The 19,614-nt window shown below is 41.1% G+C and overlaps 1 protein-coding gene across 4 annotated transcripts in view; it reads left to right on the top strand.

Annotated features, from left to right (window-relative positions):
- The window catches only part of RNF130 (ring finger protein 130), a 111,878-nt gene that overhangs the window by 16,377 nt on the left and 75,887 nt on the right, over nt 1-19,614 (top strand). For all 4 annotated transcript variants that reach the window (XM_033178574.1, XM_033178572.1, XM_033178571.1 and 1 more), the window contains exon 2: nt 14,011-14,205. In XM_033178574.1, coding sequence (XP_033034465.1) covers nt 14,011-14,205 — 195 coding nt within the window. The remainder of the gene's footprint in view (nt 1-14,010; nt 14,206-19,614) is intronic.

The raw sequence follows: 19,614 nt of genomic DNA, 5'->3' as shown, positions 1-19,614 counted from the left end.
AGTGCTGGGATTACAGCCATGAGCACCACGCCAGTGATGGTTTTAACCCTTTATAGTAGCTAAAAAGAGAGAAGTATCTGCTCTGCCAGTTTCTTTTTGCTGGGGTTTTTAAAAAAGGCATTTGTCCATTTGATGAGGGACAATTTAGTAAAAAGTGGATCATTTCGTCTGTAAATCCTGTAACTGAGTAGTATATGGCTAGTATACTGTTGGCAGTATTATCTGAAAACAAATGGATGAATGAGAGAGTCACTACCATCCCTTTTGCATTTCAGAAATCTCTCTCTTTATTCAGGACAACTGGTATACCACATGAGTCAGACAGACAGACACACACACACACACACACACACACACACACACACACGTCATCTGACATTCAGGTTGAGAAAAGCAGCCAGTGTTAATCCTTAATTAAATGCCAGTAAAACTTAACTTACTTCTGGCCAGGCATGGTGGCTCAGAGTGAGACTCCTTCTCAAAGAAAAAAAAACACTTCTTTTCTGGTTGTTTGCTTTTTTTTTTTTTTTTTGAGACAGAACCTCACTCTGTTGCCCAGGCTGGAGTGCAGTGGCTCGATCTCGGGGCCTGGCTAATTTTTGTGTTTTTAGTAGAGGGGTTTTCACCATGTTGGCCAGGTTGGTCTCAAACTCCTGGCCTCATGAGATCTGCCCACCTCGGCCACCCAAAGTGCTGGAATTACAGGTGTGAGCCACTGCTCCTGACCAAAATTTATTTCTTATTACCAGTAACCAGCAGAGTAATTTTTGTAAAGCTCAAGTACATTTAGAAACGCCCATAGAGAAAAGATCAATAAAACAAAAATTTAAAAAGTCAAGTGTAGTTCTATATGCCAGTAACAAACAATTAGAAAATAAAAATTTCACAATACCATTTAAAGTAGTGTTGGCACTGAAAACTGCAAAGCAGTGTTGCAAGATACTAAAGATGTACATAAACAGACTTTTCATGTTCATAGGTCCAAAGACTTGTTTTGTTAAGATACCTTTGCCCTTCCAAACTGACCTACACATTTAGACCATCCTATGAAAATACTAGAAATTCGTATGGAAGTAAAAGGGACTCACAGTAGTCAAAACAGTCTTGAAAATAAATAATGAAGAAAATTCGCACTTTTCAGTTTGAAAACTTACCACAAGGCAGTGTGGTACTGGTAGAGACATGGTAGATGGGTGAAGTAGAACTGAGAACCAGAAATAAACGCTTTTGTCACTTGAGTTTTGACAAGGGCGCCCAGACAATTCAACAGAGGGAAAGAGTAGTCTTTTCAGTAGAGGGTGCGGAGACCGCTGGGTATCGGAGAGGTTAGAGGGGCAGGGAGGATGCCAAAGGAATGTGCATTGTCTGAAAAGTTAAGTGGCCATCTGCATCTGTCCCTGGCGAGGAGGGTGACATGCAAAATTCTTTGCATTTGTTGATATAATGCAAAGTGACTAGAAATTTGGAAGAAAGCAATTGTGTCATTTTTTAAGTTTGCAAATCCTAGGACAAAGAAAGCTGGGTCATTACAAATCATCTCAAGAAAGAATATGAGTGATTAATTGAAGAAACCAGCATGGATGTGTAAGATACAAACAGCTGTTCTACTGAGATGAAGTAAAAATAGGTAGCAGAAAAACCTATTCTAAGAATGTATTTGCTGGCGGGGCGTGGTAACTCACCCCTGTAATCCCAACACTTTGGGAGGCCAAGGCGGGCGGATCACGAGGTCAAGATGAAACCCCATCTTTACTAAAAATACAAAAATTAGCTGGACGTGGTGTTGTGCGCCTGTAGTCCCAGCTACTTGGGAGGCTGAGGCAGGAGAATCGCTTAAACCCAGGAGGCAGAGATTGCAGTGAGCCGAGATCATGCCACAGCACTCCAGCCTAGCGACAGAGTGAGACTCCATCTCAAAAAAAAAAAAAAAAAAAAGACTGTATTTGCTTTTTTACAATCTCTGCACTCATTTTCAGTGTCATGTAGCCGTGCTTGTTGCAGTTCTCAGGTTATTCTCCGTGGTAGAGAAAGCAAAAACAAAAAGAGTCTTGAGAAATGTTTCCATCCGTCATTTCTTTGGCTCTGGGCAGTAGACCTATTTCTTTTCAACTTTTCTTGCTCTGAATATACTTTAAAAATAAATAAATAAAATTTTTGTGAGAAGCAGCTTTGCTTGTTCCTGTCATTACTGGCAACCTTCAACTTTCTGGGCTTTTTAAAGAAAAGTTGTGTAAGCCTGTAGCATCATCTTGTGTTTGCCTTTTCAGATTTTGTTGAGTCCTCCTCAAAGCTTAATTTGTCTTGTGTGTTCTTGCTGCTTTCTTTGTGTAACGTGTCATTTTCTTTCTAATCAAGATGATTTGTTACTCAGCTTTGTTTGCCCGGGATTTTGTAAACTCTGAAATGATACGTTGCTTTCTTCCACGTGACTTGTCACTTCTGTTCGGGGCCTGCGTTGGGCTCGGGCAGCTGTTCACGGGGTCATACCTGGCCACTGTCCTGTGGGAGGTGAAGTGAATGGAAGCTGAGGGGTGAGATCTCTTCCGCAGCTCTGTAGGTGGTTGGAATACCTGTCGGTGCCGTATCCTGTCTGCCAGTCTTGTGATCTGTTAAAAACTTTTATCTTTACTCCATTTGGCCAGTTGATCTCGGCATACTCCTGCATTGAAGTCTTATTTTCCTTGCTGCCTCTCAGAGGTGTTCTTGAGTGCTTCTGTTTACTTGGGATTCCTTGAAGGACATACGTCATCTTGACATAAAATACTTTTTTTCCCTCTGAATAATAGTAGCTTTCCATCATTATAGGCCAATCTTGAGACCTGCCTCAACAAGTCTCACTGATTATTTTCTATATTTAAAGTAAACGTTAAGATTTTTTCTTATTACTCATATTTATTGGTTTATGGATGTCTCAGATTATGAACACTTTAAACCTCATTTTCTCATGTGAGTAATCTCTTTCAGTCTTTTTTTTTTTTTTTCTATAATCCTCCATAGGGACTGATTTTATGATTTCCCTCATGTTCCCTTCCTCCTGCCCTCCTCACCAATTTAGCTTAAAGTCCTTTGGTCGCTGGTTAGTCAACCTCTGGACAGATGGCTTCTTCCCTGTTAGTGTGAGCTGCATGACTCCTGACCTGTCATTACATTTTAAATTATGGTCCACATAGCCCAGTCTTTGTCATTACTGTCATTGCGTCAGAGTCATTAGTACTGGAAATACTAGAAGAAAGAAGTGAGGAGATAAAACAGGCTTGCTCCCACATTCTTTTCTGCCCAAGAGTTAATAATGCCTTCAGGCGCTGCTCTGGATCAAGGGTGGTGTCCTTGTGTCCCTGTGTGTGGCAGTAGCAGTGGGAAGTTGAGTCTCCATATGGCCACTTGGCTTCCAACAGGAATTTTAGTCCTTTGTGTTTCAGTAGATGATGCTGTTAGCCAGAACTCTACACTGGAAAGGGATCACATGTGAGAGGAAGCTAATAAGTTTGGAGTGCTCAGTATTCATGGAGAAATGTCTAGCAGGCAGGTGAATATTAAACAGAAAAGCTCAGGAGAGAGATTCAGATTTCGATTATGATGTACACATAGTTGGTAGTTGAAGGCAGGGGAGTGGAGGATACTGCCCACTGAGAAAAGAGGGCCTAGGACAGACCCCAGCGAGGGTCTAGCAGTGGAAAATGATGAAGAATAGTTAGAGAGGTGGGAGGAAGACATGATGGATAGGAGCCAAGACAACAGAGAGCCTCCGGAAGAGTTGTACTCAGTACTGTAATTCCTTTGTGGAGCGAAGAGTGATGTGGATAAATAATTAACACTTATATTGCACTGTGACTCCAACTTTGTATGAGGACTGAACTCTAATTTTCAGTTATATAGATCTGTAGCGTCTCTCTTGCATCAAGTATCTATTGCATCATTCGTAATAGAAATTATTATTATTATTGAAGTTGACTTTTCATGCGAAGTGATTTGTATTAGCCGTCATTTAAACTTATCCTTAAGATGCTTTTTATTATGTCATGGAGAACATCCAGCAGATGTATTTGCATTCTAAGGATGTAAAAAATAATGAAAATCCATTTGAGATGTACAGTAAGTTCAGCAGACAAACGATGACGGACGGCTGCTGACAAGTGCGTTTACTGGCAGTTCCACTGTTGGAACATTCCTGCCACGTTGACAGCGGCATCCAGCATTTAGGTGTCCAGAAGACATTTTGCTGTCACCTTCTTAAAAATCCTATACAAAAAGGTGATAATTTGTTGTGAGAATTTGTTTCTTTAGGATATAACTGAAGAATTACAAATTGTCATTTAGGAGAAAAACAAGAAACACATTTAGTTTACTTTTTAAAAGTACTAGAATTGGCCAGGTTTGGTGGCTCACGCCTGTAATCCCGGCACTTTGGGAGGTCGAGGTGGGCAGATTGTTTGAGTTCAGGAGTTTGAGACCAACTTGGGCAACAATAGTGAGACCCCATGTTGGGGTAAATGCAAAAATTAGCCAGGCATGGTCGTGCATGCCTGTAGTCCCAGCTACTCAGGATCCTGAGGTGGGAGGATTACTTGAGCCCGGGAAGTTGAGCAGTGAGCTCTGATTGTGCCACTGCACTCCACCCTGGGCGACAGAGTGAGACCCTATCTCAAAAAAAAAAAAAAAAAAAGACAGTGGAATAACAGCCCTGAAGTGCAGAGAGAAAATTAACAGTCTAGAATTTTTTACTTAATTAACCTGTCACTCAAGAATGAGAACAAAAGAAAGATGTTTTCAGATGTAAAAATACAAGTTTACCTAACAGATGCTCATTGAAAGAATTTCTAAAGGATGTAGAATAAGGAGGAGGGAAATGGAACACAGAAGGAAAAAGTGAGCTGTGAGGAGGACTGTGATGGTGAATTCTGTGTGTCACCTTGACTGGGCCGCAGGTGCCCACATACTTGGTCAGACAGTATCCTGAGAGAATTCTTAGGTTTTGGTCAGGTTTACCGTTTGAATGCGTAGACTGAATAAAGCAGATTGCTCTCCGGAATGTGGGTGGGCCTTATCCATGCCATTGATGGCCTGAGTAGAACAAAAAAGTGACTTTCCCTGGAGTAAAAGAGGATTCCTCCTGCCTGACTGCCTGACTGAAACCTTTGGCTCTTCTGGGTGCTGAGCCTGCTGGTCTTTGGCCTGGAACTCCATCCGCTCTGCTCAGCCTCCAGCCTGCCAGCTCACCCTGCAGACCCTGGGATTTGTCTGTCTCCGTAACTGCCTGAGCCAGTTCCTTAGAATAAATTCTTTTGTATCTACATATCTATATAAAGAAATAACTAGATGAAGCTAGAGATAGGGACAGTGGCCCTGCCCACGACTTCATTTTGGACTTCTGGCTTTCAGAATTGTGGGAGAATACATTTCTGTTGTTTAAGCCACCATGTTTGTAGTACTTCGTTCTGGCAGCCCTAGGAAACTAATATTTAAGAGCCTTGAGATATTCAGGAGAATAGAGGTACTGATTAATTGTAGACCTTTTATCAGGTATGCGTGTTAACATTTTAAGGGTAGCCACTAAAAAAATAGAACTTGAATATATAGATGAGGAAAAGGGGGAAGTGAAATGTGGTCTATATATTCAAAGGCAGAAAGGAGAGGAAAAAAGTATAAAGAAGCTTAGAAAAAGAGAATAAATAAGAACACAATAAAATAATAGAGATGAATCCAAATATATCATATACATATGCAAATAGACTAAGCCTGGCAGTTGAGACTCCTTTTGCAGTCTGATTTAACCTGTGGGCTGCTTCTCAGAATAGTGTTAAGTGCAGGAGTAAATAGGATTAAAGAAAATCAAGTATACTGAAACACTGTATCAAAGTATTTAAAATACTTAACATATTTGTGACATGGTAATACTTGTGTAGTTAACATTAGAAGCAGGATTCAGTGGTGGGCCTAATCCTTTATCAGTATTTTGCAGTATTTGCAATAACTGTAATGTGGTTGCCGCTGGTTACAGAGTTACAGATGGTTTGTTATCTATGTTTATAAATAAAGAAAATGGTAGCTTTCAGTTAGATTTTAGCAGAAATAAAGATGATTTCCCCTCATCCGAATGTCGCTCACTCCTGAATTCTGTCCCCAGAGCCTTGTCAAGAACGCTTGCTCTAGCTGCTGCTCTTCAAATGGGCTTCCTCTCCCAAAAGCTCGCATTTCCCTCGAGCGAGGGAAGGAGGCAGAGGGCTGGAACCTTAGCTGCCTCCCTGTGTCAAAGCACTTGGAAACCAAAGAAGCTTTCTTCTTAGGTTTTGGCCTTTTTGGTGGGTTTGAATAGCCAAGTATGGATTCTGATGAATTGAGAGCCACTCTATAGGGTCACGTTGGGGTTTGAAGTAAGCTGTTAATTGTCTGCCAGCCTCTGCTTATTTAAAACAGAAAACAGAAAACAGAAACCTTATGTAATTCAGGCATCTGCCATCACTTCTATGCAGCCACATGCTTTAAGTGACACCTGTTTGAGCCCGAGAAGGGGGTGTGGGGCACAGAGGGATAAATGACCTAGGGTGAGCTGCGCAGAAGTAGAGCTTAAATTACATACCTGGAGGGTTGGCTTTTTCTGTCTCCCACTGGATATGAACAGGGAGCTGTGTGACTCCAGTTGCTGCTGGCAGTCATCTTATAGTAAAAAGGGGACTCTTAGGATGAAACCGAAGCTACAGATGACAAAGGGAAGAGATGAAAAGGAACCAGATCCTGGAGACACTGCCGAGGTGCTGAATTCTTCAACCCAAAATATGGCCCTGTTCTGAAACAGGATAAATTCCCTCTTCCCCGCATTTTTGAGATAGCATCTCTGTCTCTCTGCTTCCCAGGGTGGAGTGCAGTGGTGCCATCACAGCTCACTGCAGCTTTCAACTCCAGGGCTCAAGTGATTCTCCCACCTCAGCCTCCCAAAGTGCTGGGATTACAGGCATGAGCCACCGCACCTGGCCTCATTGTTTTTAATCAATCAAAGTCATTGATTTTTGTTACATGGAACACTGGTTCTTCCTATGTGAGTCAAGCAGAAATTGCCTAGATTCGGAGGTTAATCCTGTAGCCTTTGATATAATATAATCCTATCACCTAGAAGCAGGGCAGAGCAACCAGGAAACAGATAAATTAGATAGAGTGATTTGCCCTAAACTGGACTACAAACAAAGACTCCCTTCTACACCCCTTCCATGTAAACCAGTTGAAACCTTGAAGAACTCCTTTTAACTCATCAAGTCAAGGCCAGAGTTTTTGCTTGGAATGGAAGGGAAAGAAGTCCCTTGTGTGTGTGTAATTTTCCACTTTCCTCTCCCAATTCTTAGCATACTGTCGACTTGATTTAGCTGTGTCTATTAGAAACTGGGTTCATATAAGTAAAAATGAAAAATGATTTCTTGAAAGAGGGCTGCTCAGCATAAGATGTTAGTAAACATCGTTGTTCCAATAAAAATTTAAAAAGTGTGCTGTTGACATGGTGAAAAGAAGCCCTGGAGAGTCCTGGGCCCACATCAGGGGAGGCAGAATACTCGGGACCATCAATATTGAAGGTTCGAGTGGAGGAAGAACAGGCAGTAAAGACCCAAAGGATGACTGTGGTAGTGGAGGAGGAAAGCCTGGAGGAAGTGGGACCTGGGAGTGGAGAGAGGAGAGTGCTCGGCTGGGGCAGGCCAGTTTGGAGGACAAAGAGTGGCCTGAGAGTTATTTTATTTTATTTATGTATTTTTTGAGACAGTCTCACTCTGTCGCCCAGGCTGGAGTGCAGTGGTGCAATCTTGGCTTACTGCAACCTCTGCCGCCCAGGTTCAAGTAATTCTCCTGCCTCAGCCACCCAAGTAGTTGTGATTACAGGCCCACACACCATGCCAGGCTAAATTTTGTATTTTTAATGGAGACGGGGTTTCACCATGTTTGTCAGGCTGATCTTGAACTCCCGACCTCAGGTGATCTACCTGCCTTGGCCTCCCAAAGTGCTGGGATTACAGGCGTGAGCCACCGCACTCGGCCAGAGGAAAACATTTTCAGTAAGACTAAACACCCAATGAAGCTGAGTAATAAAAAGAAATGTTAGGTTTAAGTGAAGGTGTAGAAACAGTAAGATAATAAGTTATATCCATGGAAGTGGAAGAGAATGAAAGCTCGACCCAAGTCCAGTAGCTGCCATTAAAAATAAAATTAAGAAATTGATAACAGAAATTATGAATTGTATTTTTTTCTTTGAAACATAAAATCAGAATTTGACAGAAGGAAAATAAGGAAAGATAGGGTAGAAGCAGGAAATTTAAAGAATAAAGAAGTTATGGCCGGGCGCGGTGGCTCAAGCCTGTAATCCCAGCACTTTGGGAGGCCGAGACGGGCGGATCACGAGGTCAGGAGATCGAGACCCTCCTGGCTAATATGGTGAAACCCCGTCTCTACTTAAAAAAAAAAGTACAAAAAACTAGCCGGGCGACGAGGCGGGCGCCTGTAGTCCCAGCTACTCGGGAGGCTGAGGCAGGAGAATGGCGTAAACCCGGGAGGCGGAGCTTGCAGTGAGCTGAGATCCGGCCACTGCACTCCAGCCTGGGTGGCAGAGCAAGACTCCGTCAAAAAAAAAAAAAAAAAAAGAATAAAGAAGTTATAATCTAATTCAGGAGCAGGAAAGCAACCAGACCATAGCTGACAATGGGGAAATCTAAATCCGGGGTAACTAATTAGTCTCATTTTTATTTTTACCTCTTTTGTAGGAAGCAACTGATAGAACATTACCATAGGTCAGGATATTACCACATGAAACAGCTCTTTGCCGCAAACTTTTTTTAAATGTCAGTTTTGGCTTAATTTCCCTGTCATTTTTCCCCTTTTCCTTCATCAAGCGTGTTAAACATCTATGTGCCAGACATGTTCACAGGAGACGCTAGACCTCACATTCTGGAAGGAAAGCCTCAGAAGTAAACAGCCAGTTACTAATACAGTTGATAAATGCCAAGATGGATGTAACCTGAGGGTGCCATGGCAACTTGAAAAAAGCACCCAACTCAGTCTTAGGAGGCTGGGAAGGCGTTCTGGAGAAGACGTTTTGACAGAATCCTGAGGCTCAGAAGGTGGTGGGCAAGAGTGGTGGGACTGGCGTTTCAGGAGGATAAAGCGACACACACAGGCTCTGAGAGGGAGAGGCACATCTTTGCCACTGTGCTGTGCGGCCACCTGTTTTGACCATCACTGCAGAAAAAGACTGTCCTAGGCTCTCACTTCTGCCCCTGCAGCAGACTGACAATTTCAGGGGTAGGAAGGAAACCATTAGCCTACACCATAGCATGGTGAGTGCTTCTTATGTGGCATGTTTACATTTCTAAGAAATGAGATTTTACTAAATCAAATGAATCAAAGTGGAGGAGAGTTTCAGACTGGTGGAATGTGGAAGAGATGTTTCATTCCTACAGCCCTTTAAATATTTACATGTTATTCCTACCTGAATATTCTTCCCCTTCTCTCATTACAAATGGGATATTTTCCGAACTTGATCTTCTTGAATTTGTATAGTGTTCTAGGTTCTGTTACATATCGTCTTACTTAGTTTTACAAGAGTTCAAGAGAAGAGTTTAGTCTTTGTTCTGTGTTTTTATGCTGGCAACTTATGTACCCGCCTCCTTCCTGCCTGGGCAAGTGTCAGGGGTTCCATGTGAGCTCCAGCTCACACTGAATCTTGACCATCGTCCTGCCCTCCTCCCTCCTTCAGTCTCTAAATACATTTCGTGTTGGCACCCTCTAATGTCAGCTTCTGTGCTGGTGCCAATTATGATGCCTCAGTAAATGTGGACCCCCCCCCCTTTTTTTTTTGGAAACAGAGTCTAGCGCTGTCACCCAGGCTGGAGTGCAGTGGCACAATCTTGGCTCATTGCAACCTCTGCCTCCCGGGTTCAAGCGATTCTCCTGCCTCAACCTCCCAAGTAGCTGGGATTACAGGCGCACGCCACCATGCCTGGCTAATTTTTATATTTTTAGTAGAGATGGGGTTTCACTGTGTTGGCCAGGCTGGTCTTGAACTCCTGACCCCATGATCCGCCCACCTTGGCCTCCCAAAGTACTGGGATTACAGGCGTGAGCCACTGTGCCCGGCCATGTGGAGGTGCTTTAAGAGTCAAGAGCAAGGCATTTGCCCCATTTTCTCTCTCTTTGGTACTTAGCATGTTGCTAAGCATAGAAGTTACTATTCATTTAGGTGAAGAGCCCATAATTGTTTGGTTCCTGTCAAGAGGTAAATAAGTCTCATTACTTTTAATATTTTTGGACTCAGCAGGAAAAGCCCTAGAGGAAAAAAAATTTAAGTTCTATAGTAAAATATTTTGTAATATCTTGAAATTTTTATCAAAACCTCTAATAAGTTTTTCCTGGCTATATAATTAATAAATGCAAATAATTCAGAGATAGTATCCTCTTATAAAATGTGGCAGGTAAGAAAATTAGAAGTACAGTAATTCTGAATTGGAACAGAATTGCTATTGACAAATTTTAAAGGCTCATAGTTATATAGATATTTTACACCATAGTATGTCTTCACTTAATAAATTTCTCAAGTGTAAACAACTGGTATTAAATTTTGGAGTAATACTACTTAATCATAGTCATCAGTCTTCTTGGAAAGTTGTTATAGAGTTGTTGTTTTCATTATTTATAGTTTCTTAATTACAGGAGGGAATAACTGGGTAGAATGAGTATACTACAGTATTAAGTTCCTGTTTATGAAAACCTCTTACTTTCTTCTGAATAATAAATACCACTTTTTTGAACAGAAACCTCCTATCTTATTCTTGCTTATTTTGTATTGTACTACCAATATAAATGTTTTCAGAGACCTTTTATGGATGATGATTAAATGAATTTTGGGAAACAGGAAGTTTATTTTGCTTATACAGGCCATTGTTGGATTTTTTGATCATGCAGTTGTTCATAGAATGTGGTCTCAGTGGGCAGGATTCCTTTAGGAGAGTTTTAAAGTCCTCCTGCAGTACGTTTGATAACTTTTGCTCTATGGTTGCACCCCTTGCTGTGTCTTTTCTTGCTTAGAAGAGTATGAATATTACTGAACTGCTGTCTTCTGAGTGGACTGTGACACTGTCAAAAGGAAAGGTAAAGAAGATGAGGCTTGGGATCTGTGAGTGGTGGTTACTAAGAGCGGAGGAGTGTGGGGTGCTGCTGAGCTTGGGGAAGCCCACATATTTCGGCACGGAAACTCCCAAGGGCACCAGACTGGATCACCAAGACAACATAGGATGAATGTCAGTGAAACAAACAGAAGGAAAGAGGTTTTTTTTTAAGCATTCAAGAATGAAGGAATTATTACTGTTTTTAGAGATAGAGTCTTGTTCTGTCACCCAGGCTGGAGTGCAGCGGCATGATGATAGTTCACTGTAATCTTGAACTCCTGGGCTCAAGCGATCCTCCCATCTCAGCCTCCTGAGTAGCTGGAACTACCATGCCTGGCTAATTTTTTTTATTTTTTATTTTGTGTAGGGATGAAGGTCTTACTATGTGCCCAGGCTAGTTTTGAACTGCTGGCCTTGAGTGATCTTCCCACCTTGGCCTCCCAAAGTGTTGGGATCACAAGCGTGAGCCACCACGCCTGGCCAGAGAGAATTACTGTTGGCTTTTTCACATGTAAAACTCTGTGAGATAATATCTCAATCTTTATAAGTAAGTAAAAATTAAAGATGGGAGAATTTCAGTAACCTGTGATGGTTACACAGCTAGTAAGCAGTTGATCTAGAACTTGGAGCACAGGTCTTGCTGATTCCATAACTATGTTGTTTCCTCTTTACTACATTGTACATGTATGCGAGACCACAGGGAAGAAGAGATTAGTCACAGACAGATGATTAAATATTACACAGAAGGCAAGGAAACACGTCACTTTAGATATTCTTGATTTTGCGTTTTCTTCCAGGGTTTGTGCAGCAGTATGTTTTGAAAAATAACAAACAAAACACCTAAAACCAGTTCTTTGGTTATTCCCTGTCTGGATACAGTATTAGACATTTTTCTAAGACAGGAGATTATCGTAACAGGTCGCTGAGCTGCTTTTATTTTAAACAGCATAATTATCGATGAAACAGGGAAAGTAAACAATCTGTTTCAGGATTTTAAAGTTTTACAGTACATCGACTGTGTCTTTCAATTGCTCCTAAAGTTGTGACATAGGCTTCTATCCTCCTATTTAATTTGGTTGAGGAAGGGTTAAAGTTCCAGCGTGCAGAAACCTTTTAAGGAACAGGGTAGGTAATGTTTGTATACAATACCAATCATGAAAAATTGTGAAAACATTCATCTTCCATTTCATGTAATGGGAGACCTCTGGTAGCAAATATGCTCTTGTTGCATTCTCTCACCACAATTAATTATAAGAAAATCTGGAGAAAGATATTTAAGTGGGAATGATAGATGTAATAGTTCTCTGCAGTTAGTGACATCTTTACATTTTACAATTTAAGTAGTATAAGCATTTAGTTTCTTTTGCTAAGCTTGTGCTTCCAGGTGTGTGGAAAGCCAACATTTTCCCTCTGGCATCATCTCTTTACTACAATTAATGCTTAATGTTTCTATGATTTTTTTTGAGACAGGGTCTTATTCTGTCAGCCAGGCTGGAGTTCAGTGGTGCGATCATGGCTCAAGCAATCTTCACCACTCAGCTTCCCCAGTAGCTGCGAATTCAGATGTGTCCCACCACACCTAGCTGATTTTTTGTATTTTTTGTTTCACTTTGTTGCCCAGGCTGGTCTCAAACTCCTGGGCTCAAGCGATCTACCTGCCTCAGCCTCCCAAAGTGCTGGGATTAACACGCGTGAGCCACCACATCTTGCCATGTTTTTATGATTTATTTACTTCTGATGCCACCCTTTTAGATCTATGTGTTGTGTTCCCTTTCCTCGCTTCCTTCCCGGCACACAGAGGACCGACAGGGCTGACTCAGGGCACAGGGCTGGCACCCTACGTCACTGTGTACCAGCAGTCTTCAGACTACCTTTGGTGACTTCTCTCCCCTCCTGGACTACCCTTCTGTCTCATTTGAACCTGTTATAAATGTGAAAGTGGGAGTGGGAAGAGCAGCCGGGGGCTTCTTAAGATTTGCAGAGGATGTCAGAACCATGATGGCCATATGTGCAGAGTGAAAAATTGAGGAGCTTACTCTGACAGATTTAAATGTACTTATGAGTATTTTAAATAAACTGTCCCAACAAATCCAGAACAGTGGCCATGTAATTTGTAGTACCAACATTCTTAGTGTCTTCTTGTAACCTGTTAAACAGATGGATACAGTAAGTGTATCTTGATGGAGAGTTGTGGGGTGACTTTTGCTAATATAAATTAGAGGAATAATACATTTATTCTACTTAGATGTTATTTTAACTACTTCAGCTTTCAAATATAAGCCAAAACCAAACTTGTAAATTTTCCTTAGACACTGATGAAGAACTTTGCTCAAACATGGTTGAATTTCAACAGGATCTCTTAGTAACTGAACCAAGAATTACATTGGCTTCCTCATCGGCCCCCAGTCCAGTCTCCTGCTTTCTCACAGCGGGGGTAGTGGTGGTGGGGTGTGTGTGGGGTGGTGGGGTGTGTGTGGAGTGGTGGGGTGTGTGTGGAGAGGGCTAGCACCTGAACACGAATGAGTAAAAGTCGGGGTTACATCAGTCACCTGGGTTTCTCATCTGTGTTGGCCTTTTCTTCCTCCTCCCTTTACCGCCCTGTACTGGATATTATCAGTCTTTTTATTTTTTAACAGTCTGTAAAGTTAAGACATTTTCATTGTTTTAATGTGCATTATATTACAGTTCATTGGAGTGTCTCTCCCTGTAGAGACTGATTCATTGCATTGTTTGTGGATGTGTTCATAGCTCTGCTGGCTACGAGCTGCTTGACGTGCTTTAGCTCTGTGTGGTATTCGGAAAGCAGCTGACGCTTTGATAAAGACTTGGGTCAGTTTTATTTATCTTTCATGTGTATATTTCTTTTTCTTTTCAGTTGCTGATCATCTGGGCTGTGATCCACAAACCCGGTTCTTTGTCCCTCCTAATATCAAACAGTGGATTGCCTTGCTGCAGAGGGGAAACTGCACATTTAAAGAGAAAATATCACGGGCTGCTTTCCACAATGCAGTTGCTGTAGTCATCTACAATAATAAATCCAAAGAGGAGCCGGTTACCATGACTCACCCAGGTAAACAAAACATGGGGGCTGTTGATGTTTTTCTTCTTAGAAATCATTGCTTTATAGGTAAGCATTCTGCCTCTGCTGAAGCCATGTAATTTCCAACATAATCCTATTAGTATTGCCATTTGTTTGTTGGGATACATGTTTTTTCCCCATCCTTGAATTTCTTCTTTTTCACAAGTAATGATGACAGCAGTCCGTACAACTTGGACTTACTAAATCACTGGCTGTGATTAAATCCTTAGTTGTTTTGCGTTTCTACATTTTGCTTACTAACTTTGACAAATAATGTATTTGATTTGGAATCATTCACCCAGGTTATGTCATGGATTCTCAAGGATTACCTGTCTGGGAAGGATTCTGTTTTCATCAGGATGAATGTTGAAACTGACTTAGTAATTCATATAATTTCAGTAGTAACAATGCTTCTTTATTTCTTCTGGAAGCAGTCAGGGTATTTCTAATTGTTTAATAACAATAGTTGCAGTTTATTGAGCACTAATTATATAAATGCCAGGCGCTGTGTGATGAGTTTTTTAAATATGTTTTTTAGACAGTTCTTACAATAACCATGCGTGTGATGTAGGTTCTTTCTCATCTTACAGACTAGGAAGGGCCGACAGAAGAGGGCTCACACCCCAGTGTTGTTGATGTTCCGTTAGTTTCACCACTCTGTCTCCTTCAGTTGAAATCTAGATAAAATTTAGTTTTGCATTCATGAGAATTTTAGAGTTTGACTTATTTAAAGAACTAACTTTTCATCGTGTAATTTTCACGTAATGACTTTTAGCAAGTTTCTTGCAAAGACTTGCCCACCTTAGCTGAGAGTCACAGGCGCTTCCCTGCACATCTTGATAGAATGGTGCAGGCAGATTTGAACTTCAGTGCCCGCTGACTTGTCTTCCTTTCAAACTCAGCCTTTTAGAAATAGCATTACTTTGGGAGGCTAAGGTGGGCGGAGCACTTGAGGTCAGGAGTTTGAGACCACCCTGGTCAACGTGCTGAAACCCCTGTCTTTACTAAAAATTAAAAATTAGCTGGGCATGGTGGAGGGCACCTGTAATCCCAGCTGCTGAGGCTGAGACAGGAGAATTGCTTGAGCCTGGGAAGTGGAGGTTGCAGTGAGCCGAGATCACGCCGCGGCACTTCAGCCTGCGTGACAGAGCAAGACTCCATCTCAAAAAAAGAAAGAAAAGAAGATAAGTAAGGTGTGTTTTTTCCAATTGCAAAAGTAACACATGCTTATTGTACAAAAACTGAAACTAAAGAAAAACACAAAGAATAAAATAAAATTTGTGATTTTTCACTCTCCAGAGATCACTGGGGTCGTGTAACTTTTAATTTATTCAGGGAAACCAAAAGAAAATTAAGGAGCAGTTTAATTTAGCTGGACATCTGTGTGGAAACACGGGACTCAGGAGGATAGTTTTTCTGCTAGGTTTCAGAGCAGGTGCCAGTTTGGTTTCCTCAGTTGTCTCAGAGGGAAGAAAAACTGTTTAAAAATTTGGGCCTAATGTAACTTATCTTCATTCCATGCTGATTTCTTCTTTATTTAAAACACGAAGAAAAATGAATAGGGAGAAATTCAGCTGAGCAAAATGAATTTTTCTTTCTTATTAATGTTGTTTTACTTACACAAAACCACAGAGAAGTAGCTAAAATGAGAGTCTTTTAATAAAAGTATGAGAAGATCTGGGAATTATAAGAGGGAATTGAAATCTTAAAATAAATTTAAATTACTTGTATTTAAAAAGGACGAGAATCCTGTATCAATGCAGCATTTCCCATTGGTGTTCCTTGAAATGTTAGTTTGTTTAGATATGTTCCTAGAGGACTCATGGAGACACAAAGTTTCAGAAAATCCTTGAAACGTAGTCCACATCTAGGGGCTCCTAGTACTTATTAACATTTCTGGGTCTCTGAGAAGTCTTAAAAAACCTGTTTTGGCTGGTCGTGGTGGCTCACACCTATAATCCAAGAACTTTGGGAAATACTAGGTTAATCAAAGTAAAACATAAAACAGGCTTTTTTTTTTGGAGTCAAGGTCTAACTTTGTTGCCTAGGATGCAGTGCAGTGGTACGATCACTGCTCCCTGAGCCTGGGGAAGACAAGCTAGGAGGAGGGTTGCTTGAGCCCAGGAGTTCAAGACCAGCCTGGGCAACATAGGGAGACCCCATCTCTACAAAAAATACAAAAATTAGCCAGGTGTGATGGTGCATGCCTGTAGTCCCAGCTACTTGGGAGGCTTAGGTGAGAGGATTTCCTGAACCTGGGGAAGTTGAGACTGCAGTGAGCCATGATCACACCACTGCACTGCATCCTGGCAACAGAGTTAGAACCTGTCTCAAAAACAAACACAAAACTAAACAAAAAGCCTATTTTATTTTGATTAATCTAGTGTTTCCCAAACCTATTTGACCATGTAACTCTTTTTATCACAGACGAGTGTTTAATAGTACCAATTAAAGAAATGCAGGGGTATAGTTTGAGGATATATTCTTAGGAAATGGAAGCTTTGTAAGGCAAACAGTGGAGGTGTACATAAGAGCAATAGGAAATGGCCTTAGGTTGTGATTAGGTTCATAGACAGTTAGAAAAAATAATGTGGGAGGCCGGGCGCAGTGGCTCAAGCCTGTAATCTCAGCACTTTGGGAGGCCCAGACGGGCGGATCACGCGGTCAGGAGATCGAGACCATCCTGGCTAATGTGGTGAAACTCCGTCTCTACTAAAAAAAAAAATACGAAAAACTAGCCGGGCGAGGTGGCAGGCGCCTGTAGTTCCAGTTACTCGGGAGGCTGAGGCAGGAGAATGGCGTGGGCCCGGGAGGTGGAGCTTGCAGTGAGCTGAGATCCAGCCACTGCACTCTAGCCTGGGTGACAGAGCAAGACTCTGTCTCAAAAAAAAAAAAAGAAAAAAAAATGTGGGAAACTAAACTGGGTAAATTGGTACGACACTTTGGAGAGAAATTTGGCATTGTCCAGTGTAGTTAAAAGAATCTGTACACTGTGATCGGTAATTTCACCCCTAGAGGCACACTCTACTTTTCAAGCTTTAAAACTTTAATGTGCATCTCGGAATCTTGTTAAAATGCAAATTCTGATTCAATAAGTCTGGAATATGGCCCAGCAGCCTGTATTATTAACAAGTTTCTAGGTGACACTAACGTTGCTGGTCTACAGATCTTGCTTTGAGAAAGAAGGCGGTAAAGAAAAGAAACTAGATTTTAGTCCCAAATTTTCCACTGACATGCTCTGTGACACAGGCCACGTTGCCTTCCAGGTGGGGGTTGGAGTATAGAGGCCTTCTGTAAGGCCCCTTGTGACTCTCAATCTAGACTCTGTGGAAGGCCATGGATCCCTGTGGTGGACACAACCACCGTTTCCCCGTCTCTCACATTTCACCTCCAACCACGTGGGAGCCAAGGGGTAGATGTCATATATTTACACAAGCACCGATAGCCTCTCTATCCTTCTTTACACCCTGTTGCTCTTGCACTTGTGCATGGACAACGTGTATGAGAGTATTACAGCAGTGTAACAGCAGATTATTGAAAACACCTGTGTCTGTCGTAGGAGACTGGGTTAATTGTGGCATGTTGATGCAGCAGTTAAGTGTCAGTGAATTAAAGCTACATGTATTACATAAGTCTCCCAAACACAGTAAGTTATAGAAGAATATTTAGAGTGAGATATCATTTGAATAAAATTAAAATGCAAAACATTTTAATTAAGTAATTTAAGAGCATGTATATAGGTATAAACTAAGAAAAACATACATAAGATTAATAAATACAAAATTTAGGATAATGGTTGTCTCTGGAGAGGGAAGAAAGGAAATAGGATCAGAGAGAAGTAAATGTATCTATAATGTTTTATTTATTAAGCTGAGTGTGTGGGTAGACAGATATTTATTATATTCTTTGTAATTTTGGCTTATTTGAAATATTTCAAAATAATCATTAGAGAAAAACCTTGTAAAATATTTATAAGGTAGAATTAAAAATAATAGAGAAGTAGGGGTAGCACTCCTGGTAAAGACCAAGTGAAGAGATCAGCAAATCCTCTTCCAAAAAAGCAACTAAAAAACTGGACAGAATTGACAAAACAGCCATTTCAGTGTTTTGGATGTCAGTGAAGGGACATCTAAATCTGAGACACATTTATGCTTTGGAAAACTTCTAGACTTCAGGTAAGAGCAATGGAAATTTGTGGTTTAGCAGGGTGCTGCTTCCCAAACTCCCCAAGCTGTGTTGTATGGAGTTTCTGCCAGTGTGGAGCAGGCTGCAAGGACTGGCAGTTTCTGTCTGCAGTGGTGGGTGACACCAGTGTCCAGTGTCACTGTCTGTGGAAGTGACTTCACAGAGGCAGGCTACCACAGGAGAGCCAGTGACTGGGCAGTTCCTAGGAAACCAGTCTTATTAAAAAGAAGGACGAAAAAGAACATAGAACAAGAAGAAACTGAGTGGACATGTCGTGGTTGCACATCACAGTGAAAATAGATTTCGTGTGTTTAACCCAGCCTATTACTAAACAAAAGTGAACAAGCAGACAAGGCAACACCACCAACTTTAAGGGGGAAAATATCAGAATCCAGAGTTGCTACAATATATTGTCTAAAATGTTCACTTTTCAACAGTTTATAAGACATGCAAAATATAGAGAGGTCTGATTCATATTCAGGAAAACAAAAGTCTATAGAAACTGCCTGTGAGTGTTCCCAGATAGTGGATTTAGCAGAGAAAAACTTCAAAGCAATTAATTTAAATATGTTCAAAGACTAAAGGAAACTGTATTTAAAGAAATAAAGTATGACAATAATGAATGGCAGCAATGAGACAACAAATAGAGATTCTCAGTAAAGAATATAAAAATTACATAAAAGAGCTGAACCAGACAGACATTCTGGAATTGGAGAGTACAATTTTGGAAATGGAGAATTCACTAGAGGCCTTCAACAGCAGATTCAAAATAGCAGAGGGAAGAATCCATTGAAGGAAAATGAACAGAGCCTCAGATGCCTGTGGGACACTATCAGGCACACCAACATATATCAGAGACCCAGGATATACAAAGCAAAAACTGACAGAATGGGAAGGAAAAACAAACATTTCAACCATTATAGTTGGAGATTTTAATACCCTACTCTTAGTAATTGATAGAATAGCTAGATAGAAAATTAGTAGGCATATAGAAAACTTGACCAACACTATTAACCAACTTGACCTAGCCAACATATGTAGTACATTCTGTGTACTGACTAGAATACACATTGATTTCAAGCACACATGGAACATTCTCTAGGAGAGACCATATGGTTGGCTATAAAACAAGTCTGAATATATTTTCAAAGACTGAAACTGTACAAAGTACATTCTTCAACCACAACTAAAGAAGAAAATCTGGGAAATTCCCAA

Source organism: Trachypithecus francoisi, unplaced genomic scaffold, assembly GCF_009764315.1.
Source record: "Trachypithecus francoisi isolate TF-2019V2 unplaced genomic scaffold, Tfra_2.0 Lachesis_group2, whole genome shotgun sequence".
Lineage (NCBI taxonomy): Eukaryota > Metazoa > Chordata > Mammalia > Primates > Cercopithecidae > Trachypithecus > Trachypithecus francoisi.
Note: the sequence above shows the minus strand (reverse complement) of the source record. Positions and strands in the feature narration are given on the sequence as shown.